Below are 14,728 nucleotides of genomic sequence, written 5' to 3'. Positions count from 1 at the left end.
TAGTTTATTTTTAATGCTTACAATTTAAACTATGTATCTAACTTTTTAAGCTATTAAAAAAATATCAAGCAGGTGGTAAAAGCAAAATACTACGGATGCTGGAAATCTGAAACAAAAACAAAAATACCTGGAATACAGTTGATGTTTTGAGTTCGTATGACTCTTCATCAGAAGGAGGTTATACATGGCTCCAACCTTCCCTATCCTTGTTTGTTCAGTCGAACACACAAAAAGCATCCCAAGAAAAGTAGAAATAGTAGAAAGGAAAAGAGGAACTTAAAACAGTTACTGGAGAAAAAGTAACGGGAAAGCTAATGGAACTTAAGGATGACAAGTCCCCTGAACCTGATATCCTGCATCCCACGGTCTTAAAGGAGTTTCTGCAGAGATAGTGGGTGCAATGGTTGTAATCTTCCAAAATTCCCTAGATTCTGGAAATGTCCAAGTGGATTGGAAAATTGCAAATGTAACACCTCTGTTCAAGGAGGGAGACAGAAAGCAGGAAGCTTATAGGCCAGTTAGGTTAAGGTCCGTCATTGGGAAAGTGCTAGAATCCATTATTAAGGAGATAGTAGCAGGACATTTAGAAAATCACAATACTATCAGGCAAAGTCAGCACAGTTTTGTAAAAGGGAAATAGTGTTTGACAAACTTTGAGGATGCAACAAGCAGGGTGGATAAAGAGGAACCAGTCGATGTGTATTTGGATTTCCAGAAGGCATTTGATAAGGTGCCACAGAAAACATTACTACACAAGAGCTTATGCTGTTGGGGTGATATATTAGCATTGATAGAGGACTGCCTAACTAACAGGAAACATTGTCAGGTTAGATGGGTCATTTTCAGGATGGCAAATTGTAACTAGTGGAGTACCGCAGTGATCAGTGCTGGGGCTTCAAATATTTACGATGTATATTAATGACTTGGACGAAGGGACCTACTGTATTGTAGACAAATTTACTGACCATACAAAGGTAGGAAAGCAAGTTGTGAGGAGGATACAAAGGGATATAGATATGTTGAGTGAGTGGGGAAAAATTTGGCAGATGGAGTATAATGTAGAAAAATGTGAGGTTGTCCACTTTCAAAGCAAGAATAGAAAAATAGAATATTATTTAAATGGAGAGACACTGTAGAATGCTGCAGTACAGAGGGATCTGGGTGTCCTTGTAAATGAATCATAAAAATGTTAGCGTGCAGGTACAGCAAGTAATGAGGAGGCAAACACAATTGTAGGGGGATGGAGTGTGTAAGAAGGAAAATCTTGCTACAATTCTACAGGGCGCTGGTGAAACACCAAGAGTACTACGTACAGTTTTGGTCACCTTACTTAAGGAGTGATATACTTGCATTAGCAGTTCAGATAAGACTCACTAGGCTGATTCCTGGGATGAGGGGTTTGTTTTATGAGGAATGGTCAAGTAGGCTGGGCCTATACCCATTGAAGTTTAGAAGAATTAGAGATGATATTATTGAAACATATAAGATCCTGAGGGGAGCTTGACAGGGATATTTCTTCTCGTGGGGGAATCTAGGACTAGGAAGAATAGTTTAAATATAAAGGGTGTCTCATTTAAGACAGAGATGAGGAGTAATTTCTTCTCTGAGGGTCATTAGTGTTTGAAATTCTCTTCCCCAGTGAGGAGCGGAGACTTGGTCATTGAATATGTTCAAAGCTGAGTTAACCAGATCTTTGATTGTCAAGGGAGCCAAGGGCTATGGGGTGGCAGGCAGGGAAGTGGATTTAAAGCTACAATCAGATTAGCCATGATCTTATTGAATGGCAGAGTAAGCAAGGGTCTGACTGGCCTACTTCTGCTCCTATTTCTTATGTTATTTGATTCACATAGCAACAAGTAAAGCTGACTGGTACAAGAAGTAAGTTGTACCTGTACAATCACTTCCAAGCAGTCCGACTTAGATAAATATGGAGGTGAAGAGTTCTGCATGTGTAAAATGGCCTTGAATCCAGAAGAAAGAACATGCTTGAAGGTAAGTACTTCAACAACTTACTTATCTATCATCTCAAGTCTCTTCATGAGGAGAAACAGAAAGATTAAGCAGAGGTGAGTTTTAAGGAGGCAAGAAAAGCAGTTCCATCGTGTGCAGCCTAGACAGCTGAAGGCAGACCATCTATGGAGGAACTGAAGGGGGCTGGAATGCACAAGAGACAAGAATCAGAGGAATGGCGATTTTTGGTACGGGTTTGTAGGACTGGAGGAGCTTATAGAGATGAGGGGTGAAACCAAGAAGGCATTTAAACAAGGAGGTTAGAATTTTAAATTTGAGGTATTTTGGGATCAGGAGCCAGTGTAGCTTAGTGAGCACAGGAGTGATGGGTAAGCATGACTTAGCATGGGATATGATACAGGCAGCAGAGTTTTGGAATGAGTTGAAAGAGACTAGAAATTGAGAGGCTAACCAAAAGAGCACTAGAAGAGTCAAGTATAGAGGCAACAAAGGAATAAAGCGATACGATACTATACTCCTCCAAAACAACATGATTAAAGCACGGTAATTAAAGAACCAAAGATAGGTAATCCTACTGTTTCATGTGTTAAAGCACATTTGTCTAAGTTGAACGATCCAGTGGATGTTTGGGGAAGAAATGTAGACATGTAGTCACCTTACAAAGTCCAGAGGTGTTTTTTCATTGTTCACCCAGAAGATGAATGACCTCGAATTCTACTCAGCGCGTCATCATTGACTAACTCAGCAAAACTAAAACAGATAAATACATTGTAATGAAACAGAGTGTGGAACATTATGGGGAAAAGCAGTGACAGGGATTAAACTCTAATGATAAGATTCTTATCAGAAATCTAGAAGTTTAGATATACAGACAGTAGGCTCAAAGGGCTGAGGAATTGAACTGCTAAAGCAGAGTAATTGCTTCACACAAATTTGGAGCAAGCGGGAATTAGGTGCAGAAGAGGAAGGAGATGCTGAGTAATTTAAACCAAGAGACAACAGTAAATAAATATAGCAATTAGTTAAATCTAAGGGGATAAATTGAGTAGAAGACACCAACATTAAAGGAATGGGAATTGTACTAAGTAAAAATCTGTCTATATAAATAATAAATAGGCTTAAGGGAATACAAAAGCATATATCATATTAGATTGAGTTCTAAGCAAATGGTGGTACAGCTGAGAACCATTATCTGCAATTTCTGAGACCATGTGGGAAATCCAAGATAGTCTGTCCTAATAACCCATGTGTGCAGGAAGTACTGCTGGCTGCTTTAGCTCAAGTTTGCTGAGCTTGAAGAGCAGCTAGAGTCATTGCAGGTCATACAGGAGGCTGAGACTGTCCCATCTTGTACATTGCATTCAGTGGTCATCTCAAAGCCAGAAACTTCAGTGAGGATAGTAAGTGGGTGATCATTTCTAACCTGGTGTGGTTGACAGGGCCCTCGTTCTCACCTTCCACCCAGCTAGCCTCTGTATTCAACAGATCATCCTCCGCCACCTCCAGTATGATGCCACCACCAAACACATCTCCCTCCAACCATCTCTTTCAACGTTCCAAAAGTAATGTTCCCTCTGCAATACCTTGGGCCTCTCCTCAGTACCCCTCCCCCCACACGCCAATACCTGCTTCCATTCCTTTGGTAACTTTCCATGCAAGCACAGGAAATGCAACACCTGCCCTTTCACCTTCTCCTTTCTCACTACCCAAGGCCCCAAATCCTTCTTCCAAGGAAAACAGCAATTGACTTGTACTTCTTTCAATTTAGAATGTGGTATTCACTGATCAATGTGGTCTCCTCTACATTGAGGAAACCAAACACATACGCTTTGCACAACACCTCTGTTCAATCTGCAAGCATGACCCTGAGCTTCCAGTCACCTGTCATTAATTCTCCAATTTGCTCCCACTCTGACCTTTGTCTTCAGCCTGCTGCAGTTTTCCAATGAAGCTCATCCAAAGTTTGGGGAACACCACCTCATCTTTCAATTAGGCACTTTACAGCCTCCGACTCAACATTAAGTTCGACAATTTTATATCATGACCTCTTGCCCCATTTTGTTTCATTTTTCTTTGCTTTCTTTTTTTCCCTCTAGTTTCTCTCATTGCCTTTACTTTGTTTTTGGACAGCAGCTATTCAGGGTCCTGCCATCCACACATACTCTAGACAAATATTTTGTTTCTTTTGTTGTCCTCTTGCCACTAGGGCTTTGCAACATGAACACCTGTGTCATTTAATCACTCCTGCCTTCATTTTATTTCAGACCATCCCTTTTGTTCTTTTACCCACCCTGCTTTTTAACTTATTCCCTAGTTACCAAAACTGACTAGAGAACCTCACTCTTTCCCTTCTACTTGGCTGCAAAATGTTTCCCACCACGGCATCCCCCAACCCACCAAAATAACGTTTCACAGTTTTGATTTATCCTTTACTCCCTCCCTAACCACATTGTGGGTGTACCTACACCACATGGACTGCAATGATTCAGGAAGATAGCTCACCACCACCTTCTCAAGGGCAATTAGGGATGGGCAATAAATATTGGCCTAGCCAGTGACGCTCACATCCCATGAATGAATTTAAAAAAAGCAGGGAGTGAGAAAGTGTCATTAAAGTTGGTAGCTAAACTAAAAAGGCTCAAATAATAAGTAGTATTAAAGCCTGGCTTAATTTGTCTATGGATGCTGAAAAAAATTGTGAAAGTCTTGTGACACCCTGGCTCACTGAGATTTGGGATATAATACTAGAGGATTGAAGAAAAGCGCACATAGTCTCCTTATTCAAAAAGGGATTAAAGTCAAATCCGGTCTTATGTCCCTAGTGGACAGATAAAGGAAAATATCATAAGGGGTACTATAAATAAATACATAGACTTACGGATATCCTACACAATTTTAGAAAACAGAGGACTTGTTTCACAAATCTGATCTAGCGTTTTCACGAACTGCCTATACTGGTGAATCAGAGAGAGCTAGTAAACTAGCTTTGTGCTGTGGGGTTGAAATAGGAAGAGGTAGCAAATTGACTAAGGAACCATAAACAAAGCAAAGCTTTGAATGGAGTAGTAGCTTCTCAGTAGAAGTGATTACAAGTAGGAGCCTCAGGTATCAATGGTAGGTTCCCTTCTGTTCAGAATATTCATTCATAAGTGAGAAGTGGGCATTGATGGCACTGTAATTACATTTACTGATGACACCAAATTGTGTAGCACTCAGGAGCTAAGAAAAGGGTTATAGATTGCAGATGAATTTTGTTATATTGGAAATATGGGTCTAAGATTAACAAATCATTTTCAATAGAGATGTGTACCATTCTACTTAGGCGCATTCAGTATGAACATGGAATATCATCTGTGTATGTTGGTTAAAGGAAAGAGGAAGAAAGTCTTGGAAGTGTTTGTTTGCAATGTTCTTAAGGCAAATGGATTTGTGGGCTACATTTCCTAGACCATACATTACAAAATTAGGACTATAATACTAAAGGATTATATAACACTAGTAAGACATCATTTAGTTTTGGTGTCTCTACCTCAGGAAGGTGTGTGAATCTGAAGGCAGTGAGAAGGATAACAAAAATGATTCCTTGCCTGAGCTCGAGATAGAGTTGACACTTGATTTAGACAGAGATTTAACAAATAATCAAATCCAGATATCTTGATTACTGCAGGGAAGAACAACAGAATAGTAGACAGTACAGTTGTGTAGGTAGACCCACATAAACTGAGAAGCCAGGGTGGATTCTGTGCCTGGAAGCTTCACTGTTCTAAGCGTGTGATCGACCTGTAGAACAGGGTTCCAAAGGAGGCAGAGAAAACCTATACTTTACAAATGTTTAAAAGGTAGCAGATAGCATTCCAGAAAAAAGGAGGCTATCACAGCATGAAGAAGTTATTCGGAATAATAATTGATGGATTCATGATTATACCCCAACAACACAAACTCAGGGACTGCCTAATCATAAAGAGTCAGAGTATAATTTTTAACAAAGAACTTGTGAATTGAGATCTTTTTCCTCTTTCCCAGTCGACCAATGGGAGAGAGAGGCTCAGTACATGGGGATGGAATTAGCATTAATGAACATTTGTTTAAAAATCTATAAATTTGATCTGTGCAGGAACAAGTATTCCAGAATTGTTACATTGTTTATTTCATAAGAATTTAAATGAGTTAGATTTTCAGTGCAGTCAACAGGAACTAAATAAATTAACAGCAAGGCAACACAACTGTTTGGAAAGTAATTGTCAAAACCACAATGTGATTCGATACCTGGACATGTGGAATTGACCAAGAAATAACTTTCAGTGCAACAGATACAGTTTTATTGTTATACTCATCACATTAAGAACATTTAGAAATAGTAATCCCACAGAACAGTGACAAAAGATCTCTTATTTTACAGAGTGTACAACCTTTACAGCCACATGAAACACAAGTGTTTTTTTTAAATCTAAGAGGCATTGCTAAATTAACATTCTGAATTTTGGAAATAGAACATTTTGTATTCTCGAGCAACTGATTCTCATCTGGTGCAGAACAAAAATTGACAACATTTGAAAAAACACAAAAACTACCACAACACAATGAATAAAGTTAAAAATTCACAAAGTGAACAACCATTTAATGTGTGAGCAGTAACCAGCTAAAAAAAACTATATCCATCATACCAATTCTTATACATTATATGCAAACGATGTCAAAACAAGATCTGTATCCATTAAATAGCCCTGAACCAACTTATTTGATTCATAAGGTACTCCCCATGTTATGTAACTTGCAGATCAAAAATATTTGAAAAGGGATGCACAGAATCACCACACATGCCCTATAATAAAGCAGTCCAACTCTCAGCAGTGTGGTATCAATCCACACTGGTTACATAGAGCTACACTTGCTTTGGTATTAAAATGCAAGTCTGTAACAAGCTGTAGCAACTGGAAGGAGTGAATCAAAAGAAGTTCAATTGCATCCATTGAGCCAGTCTTATCATGAAGCTTTTTGGAAAGCGTCTGTACCTGCTAGGCTATTTGTCACAAATCGCTATTTATTGGGGTTTATTTTTGATTAAAAAAAGTTAACAGATTGTTTAACATCTGTTCCATGAATCAGATATTCACCAGGATTAACAATAAAGTGGAAACAATTTTAAAGGGTCTAATTGTGGATTTTATAGCATAGCTGTAGAATATAATATTTTGCAACTGCATGTGAATTAAACTCGAGTCGCTGAAACTGTTAAGACAAAGAACTCGCTGAATGGCTTCACAATTATGGCAGCCCCAGAATACTACTAGTCAGATTGTGTAATGAAACAAAAACATTTGTACAACTGACTCCTCTTCCCAACTTTCATACCTTTTAAAAACTTATAATACAAAGAATGAAAGGTAGGTTGTGAAACAACATTCAAGTTGAGACCAGGAGAAACAGTTCACGAGTCGTGCCAATTAACTTGAGTAATTAAATTTTGTGTAAAATATTTTCCTGCCTGTATGTCACATAATAGCCTCTTTATGATGCCGCATTATATGCTGGTTCTTTTCTGATGGCCTACGGAAACCTTTTTTGCAAAACTCGCATCTATGAGGGTAGTCCTTTGTGTGAATAGATATTACATGACGCTTGAAACCTGAAGCATCAGTAGTACTATATTCGCAATATTCACACTGGTAAACTTTCTTTCCACTATGTGTCTTCATGTGCTTTTTAAGCTCACTTTGCTGTCGAAACTCTCTCTTGCACCTTTTGCATTTAAAAGGAAGGTCCTTGGTGTGGACTGAAAGAATATGGCGGCTAAGTATAAAAGGATCTGCAATTTTGAAATCACAGTGCCTGCACTGATGAAGCTTTTTACCCTTGTGAGTTGACATATGTTTCTTCAGCTCTGATGGACGATGAAATCCCTTATCGCATACTTCACATTTGTGCGGAAATTCCTTGGTGTGTACAGATATTATATGACGTTTAAGGTCACTAGAGTTGGAGCTTCTGTGGTCACAATGTGGGCACTGATGGGTCCTATGTGCCTGAAATAAAGTGGCATGCTTCTGCAGATCTTTGTCATCCAAAAATGTTTGAGGACAGTGGTCACATTTGTATGGCAGCTCATTGCTGTGCTTAGTTTTCACATGGGTCTTCAGATTAGAAGCATCAGCAGACCTGTATTCACAGTACTGACAGTGGTATGGTTTTTCCCCTGTGTGAGTTCGCATGTGTTTCTTGAGTTCTGATGGATGACGGAATCCCTTCCCACACTCCACACAGATGTGTGGGAAATTCTTGCTGTGCACTGCCAACAGATGGCGATTGAGAAGACCCTGTTCAGCTGTCTCATAATCACAAAATTTACATTTATGCATTTTGGTTTCTTTTTCCCTAGTGACCAGTTTATGAGCAGTCAGTGCTCCTGCCTGAGTGAATCTTTTTCCATACTCATTATACTCGTATGTTTTCTCTCCTTTGTTGATGAGCTTGTGACTCTCCAGATGATTATGAAAACTTGCTTTTTTATTTGTTGTATAGTCACAGTCTGTGCACTGATACTTCTTCTTAGTGCTCTGCTCAGGATGGTTCTTCATGTGCCTTTTCAAGAAACCCCTGGATTTAAACTTCTTCCCACAGATGTGGCATGGATATACAGTTATAGGCTGTCCATCAGGACCTATGATGACAGCTTTAAAACGAGAAAAAAATGACTGAGTAAGCTTTCCTAATCTTCATGTGTTTTATAACATTAATAATACAACTTATTTTATTTTTGTTGTTTGGAAAACAGAAAGGTAGGCTGAAACATTTGCTAGGATTTTAGGGTCTTTAAATTTGAATTTTAAATAACCTTCTGAGAATAAAACTGACTTTTAAATAGGTTGGCTGATGGTCTCCTTGGCTCACACATCTTATGATCACCTCTCATTTTGCTGCATAAAAGAGGAAGCACCCCTCTCATACCCAAATGGTGGTTCTCAGAGAAAGGCTCTGTGCCTGCTGAGGCCGTTGAGAAAGGTCTTATGGAAATGAAACGTCAATGAATATTTTTCCAGCTGGAAAAGTCAAATTAACGGACTTCAAGGAGGGCATGTCTTGTATACTGCACAGAAATGGGGAAAAATGCCATCTGGATAATGCCAATTGTATTATGCATTATGGACACCTAATATTTAAAGAACACCTCCTGTAATTTTTCCCCATGGAAAACATTTGTAGTCAGTGTAATTCTTAAGCTGCATGGAGGCTACTAGACACAAACATGGATACAAGTATATCCTCTAAGTTCTTTAGTAATTATTGGTTCTTGATATTTTACAGTCTGCTTTGAAACATTCATTCTCATTGAAATTTGAGGAAAAAAGTTCTACTCCCTCAAACATTTGCTTCTAATGCTACAAACAAACAAAAAACACTGATTCCCAATGGATAGCTACACTTACCTGTATGCCACTGTCTGCCTTCACCCCTCCTCTTCTTCCTTGCTTTTTGCTTTAGTGCTCTGGTGGTGCTTGTGCTATCACTTATTTGTAGGAACTGACTCGAAGTGCCATTCTTATTTTCTATCTTTGCCTCAAAATTGTTACCTTGAGGAAAACAATACCATTTTAAAAAATGTAACTTAAATAATCAATATCAATAAAGGTTTCATAATTTTGTGGTGCTTTATATATTCAAATATAAATTATTTGCATGAAATTTTCAAATCTGGTTTCAACATAACTAAAATGATAACAATAAATGTACTAAGTATAAAAACAATTTCTTCATACTCATGCAACAAAATACTTGTTTCTCCAATGTTTCATCAAGTATGGGGAAAAGGGTTCAAAAATTTACTCAGACTATATTTCCCCCTAACTGGTTTCTAAGTTTTCTGAGGTACCACCGATAACATGTGAAGCAATGTGAGATCATCCACCTCAGTAATGCTAAGAAAAACTTGTATTAAGATAGCACCTTTAAACAAGAAAACTTGCTACCATGCTTCACAAATGGAATTAGATGGGAAAGTGGATGCTGACAATGGAAGGAGAAATTAGGAGGGGTGGCAAAAGGCTGGTTAAATAAATGGGTTTTGCAACAGCTCTGAAAGGAGGAAAAAGGAATGAGAGATGGAGGGAGTTAGCTGGAGAGTTCCAGAGGATACTTATGGTTTTGATATCAATGGTGGTGTAAAAGGGAGAAGAAGCATTCCTCCAAGGCCAGAGGGGGTAACCACATACAAGCCTCAAGGAGGTTACAAAGAAAGGGCTGTGGATCAACATGCCCAAGGTTTACATTTAATACACTGGTTGATAGGGATCCACTGTGGATCGCAAGGATGGTGATAAGTTTGTAGGAGTTAGTTCAGAACAGGATATAGGTGGCTATTCTTGCCATTAATTGGAATTTATAATGATAGGAGAACATTGGAATAAACATGCTTGGGTAACAAAAACAAAGGATCAGGTTTTCAGCATTGAAGAGTTGGAGGCAGTGTGGAGGTGGGTGATAATAGGTAACTTTGACAATTGATCGGAAATAGGATTTAAAACTTAGCTTAGGGTCGTACAGGACATTTAAGTTTCATAATATCTGGTTTAGTCTGATAATTTTAACTGCTCCAAATGAGATCAGAAAGCTCAGACACACCATCAAACCTGGGCCTTCCAGGACAGGTCAGATTTTTACCTCTAAAACATCTGGATTTCTGTTAATAATTACTAACAAAAAATTACACAATTTACGGCACAGAGATGGCCATTCAGTCATAATTTTAACAATCTATCTTGTTTCCCCCAAAATCCAGCCTGATCACGCTTTGATAAGTATACATAACCTCATATTTCTGGTATCATCCTTGTAAATTTTTTTGCACCCTCTCCAGGTATCCTTTACACAGTATGGTGCACAAAACTGAAAACATTACTCTAAGCATGGTCTAACCAAGGTTCAATGCAAGTTTAGTGTGATTTCACTACATTTCATTTTTATCCCGCTAAAAATAAACCAAGTGTTTGGTTTGCTTTAATTTTTTAAAATCACCTCGTTAATCTCTGTTGCTTCTTTTAGTGATTGTGTATTTATACTCCCATATGCCTTTGCTTCTCTATTCCCATTTAGATTATTTTCCAAGTAATATGCAACCTCCTTATTTTTCTAATGAAAATGTGTTAGCGAAGAAGGGGCCTGCTGTTGAAGCTTTTTGTCTTGCACTCATTTGCACAGATTTGCAAGAATACCAAATCTCAAAGGGAACAGCCGATGGTAAATACTGAGTTGTTCAAATCCAGAGGAATACTTGAGACAACTGCCAAAACTATTTTTTGCAACATGTATATTTCGGGATGCGGGCTTTGAATTCAGTAGTAGCCGTATAGGTTTTTACAAAACTAGATTAAACATTTATTAATAAGAGAAATTATTTTAGGCACATGCATATGTCTACAAATTACTACTATAATAACTTCTAAATCCCCTAATTAATCTGACTCCCAGTTACACCTCCATTAAGGCAACAGTAAAACACAGACTTTAAAAGACCCAGGCAATGAAATGTGAGACCCTGAACAATCTAATTCAAATAAAGTTTTCTTAACTTTAGTTCGCTGTAGACAAAAGCCTGAGGCGTAGATGCTGAAGGCTTTTCATACTTGTTAGATCTTAAAATGCCTACCCTTACACACAGCCTTCGTTCCTTTATACGTATTTTCCCATTTGAATGCAAATTCCCATTGTTTCACTATGTCTTTGGACTTCACCTCCCTGATCATAAAAATTTATCATAGTGCCAATTTTACCAGTAGCCTTTGGGAAAAATAAACACTATTTCTGACCTTCACCTGGCTAGGTGACGCATTTCACCCTTCCTTTGAAAACAACCTAGTCTGGTTTATTTGCAAATGCATATGTCCTTTTACACCTTCATCCTAAACTTCCCCCATGTCTACCTACTTAACATTTCAAACCTAGCTTACCTTTGTTACATCAAAGCCTCCAGACCAGCTGCCTTTAATCTAATTAAGTCTCACACACATATACACACATTTACCACTATTTTCCAATAAATTCCAATAACATTATATCTTCTTGACAACAACAATTTATACTGAAACTTGAAAAAGGCACAATGTGTCAACATGTCTATTTCAACTAAACAAAAGTTTGGGGGACTGCCATTCCCTGATTCATTCCCCATGGTAATTTTAAACTGGTTCGATTTTAAACAAAAACTTGAGTTAATTGTTCTCTAGTGCATTCTCCATGGCAACACCTTTAATAGAGTCCAAGTGCCAACCAATCAGCACCCTCTTCTCATGCAGTATAAACTGTTGTTCCCTTTGAGATTTGTATTCATGCGAATCTGTCCTGATGAGTACAAGATGAAAAGCTTTGAAAGCATGTATTTTTTTCCAGCAATACTCAAGCCCTGTACTGCCAAACAACTGAAATGTATTACCTCACAACTTGTGTTGAAATAAATTAACTAATTATATGCCCACTGGGTAAGTTTATTAATGTCTTCTTTTAATTTGTGCAGTCATCAAGGTTAAAAATCCAGGCCCCAAATTTGATGCCATCACACATTCAGAGATTGTGTTTTTGATTCCAAATCCTAAACCCTCATTATAAGTTGTGAACAACAGTGGTCCCGACAGTGATCCTTTTGGGGCCCCATTTCAGAATCGCTAATACTCTGAATAGCTACCCTTTACACTTACTCTCTATTTTCAGTCTTGCAGATAGCAATCTATCCAATCTGCTCCATGCCTTTTAAACTCTATATGTCCTGACGATATTCTTCAAGTTATGTGATACCTTATCGAAGGCCTTGCGAAAACCAAGAAAAATTACATCTACTCATCACCATATAGTCCTATAGAAAATGAGTCTGAAAAATTGATATTGGAAAACAAGAAGATGGCAGGTGAACTGATCAGGTATTTTGCATCAATTTGCACTATAAAGGATACAAGTAACATCCCAGAAGCAGCCAAAAACCAGGAAATTTAGTGAGGAAGGAGGTCAGGAAACTTACAGTCACCAGAGAAGTGGTACTGAGTAAATTGCTGGAGCTGCGAGCTAACAAGAGCCCTGGTCCTGATGGGCTTCATCGAGGGACTTAAAAAAAATGAGTAGTGAGATAGTTGGTGCATTGGTTTTAAATTTCCAAAACTCCCTAGATTCAGGGAAGGTGCTCTTGGATTGGAAGATAGCAAATGCAATTCCTTTATTCAAAAAGGGAAGGAGACAGAAAGCAGGAAACTACAGGCCAGTTAGCTTAACATCTGTTGTTGGGAAAATGTTAAAAGCTATTATTAAAGAAGTTATAGCAGGGCACTTGAATAAGTTCAAGGTCATCAGGCAAAGTCAACATGGTTTTGTGAAAGGGAAATTGTGTTTAACCAACTTATTGTAATTCTTTGAGGAAGTAACATATGCTGTGGATAAAGGGGAACCAGTGGATATACTGTACTTAGATTTCCAGAAAACATTTGATAAAGTGCCACATTAAAGGTTATGGCATAAAATAAAAGCTCATGGTATGGGGGTAACATATTGGCATGGTTAGAAGATTGGCTGGCCAACAGGAAGCAGAGAGTAGGCGTAAATGGATCTTTTACAGGTTGGCAAGATGTAACGAATGGTGTGCACAAGGACCAGTGCTGGGACCTCAATTGTTTACAATTTATATAAATGACTTGGATGAAGGGTTTGAAGGGATGGTTGCCAAATTTGCTGAAGACACAAAGATAGGTGGGAAAGTTAGTTGTGAAGGGGACATAAGGAGGCTACAACAAGATATAGATAGGTTAAGTGGGTAGGCAAAGATCTGGCAAATTGGAGAATAATGTGGGAAAATGTGAAATTGTCCATTTTAGCAGGAAGAATAAAAGAGAAGTATATTATCTAAATGGTGAGAGATTGCTGGGCTCAGGTGCAGGGAGATCTGGGTGTCCTACTGCATGAATCACAAAAGGCTAGTATGCAAGTATAACAATTGGGAAAGCTAATAGAATGTTATCATTTATTATGAGGGGAACTGAACACAAAAGTAAGGAGGTTATGCTTCAGTCGTACAAGGCACTAGTGAGACCACATTTGGAGTACTGTGTACAGTATTGGTCACATTATTTGAGGATGTAAATGCATTGGAAGTTCACAGAAGGTTTACCAGACTAATATCTGGAACGGGTGGGTTGTCTTATAAGGAAAGGTTGGACAGGCTAGGCTTGTATCGGCTGGCGTTTAGAAGAGTAAAAGGTGACTTGATTGAAACATATAAAGATCCTGAGGGGTCTTGACAGGGTGGATGTGGAGAGGATGTTTCCTCTTGTCGAAAAATCTAGAACTAGGGGCCACTGTTTAAAAATAAGGAGTTGCCCATTTAAAATTGAGATGAGGCAAAATGTTTTCACTTGGAGGGTCATGAGCCTTTGGAGCTCTCTTCCAGAAAAGGTGGTGGAAGCAGAGTTTTTGAATATTTTTAAGGCATAGGTGGATAGATTCTCGGTAAGCAAGGGGGTGATAAGTTATCGGGGGTAGGTGGGATGCAGGTTTCAGGTTACTACCAGATCAGCCATGAATTTATTAAATGGCGGAGCAGGCTTGAAGGGCTGAATAGCCTACTCCTTGTTCGCATGTTCGTATTACCCTCAACTTTCTGTTGCCTCAAATAATTCAATGAGGTGGGTTAAGCAAGACTTTCCTTTTTGGAATCCATGCTGACTATTCATTATTACAGCTTTGGTCTCAAAATATTTTTATATTTTCTTCTTTTGTAGGGATTCCT

General features: G+C 38.4%; 1 protein-coding gene across 10 annotated transcripts in view; it reads right to left on the bottom strand.

Annotated features, from left to right (window-relative positions):
• Positions 1-6,267: 6,267 nt before the first annotated feature.
• Positions 6,268-14,728, bottom strand: part of znf711 (zinc finger protein 711) — a 57,705-nt gene continuing 49,244 nt past the window's right edge. For all 10 annotated transcript variants that reach the window (XM_041195199.1, XM_041195203.1, XM_041195198.1 and 7 more), the window contains 2 exons: positions 9,396-9,539; positions 6,268-8,641 (listed from right to left, as the gene is read on the bottom strand). In XM_041195199.1, the coding sequence (XP_041051133.1) occupies positions 7,464-8,641; positions 9,396-9,539 (1,322 nt within the window). In that variant the 3' untranslated portion in view covers positions 6,268-7,463. The remainder of the gene's footprint in view (positions 8,642-9,395; positions 9,540-14,728) is intronic.

This window comes from Carcharodon carcharias, chromosome 9 (assembly GCF_017639515.1).
Source record: "Carcharodon carcharias isolate sCarCar2 chromosome 9, sCarCar2.pri, whole genome shotgun sequence".
Lineage (NCBI taxonomy): Eukaryota > Metazoa > Chordata > Chondrichthyes > Lamniformes > Lamnidae > Carcharodon > Carcharodon carcharias.
The sequence above is the reverse complement of the archived record's forward strand: the minus strand, read 5'-3'. Positions and strand labels throughout refer to the sequence as shown.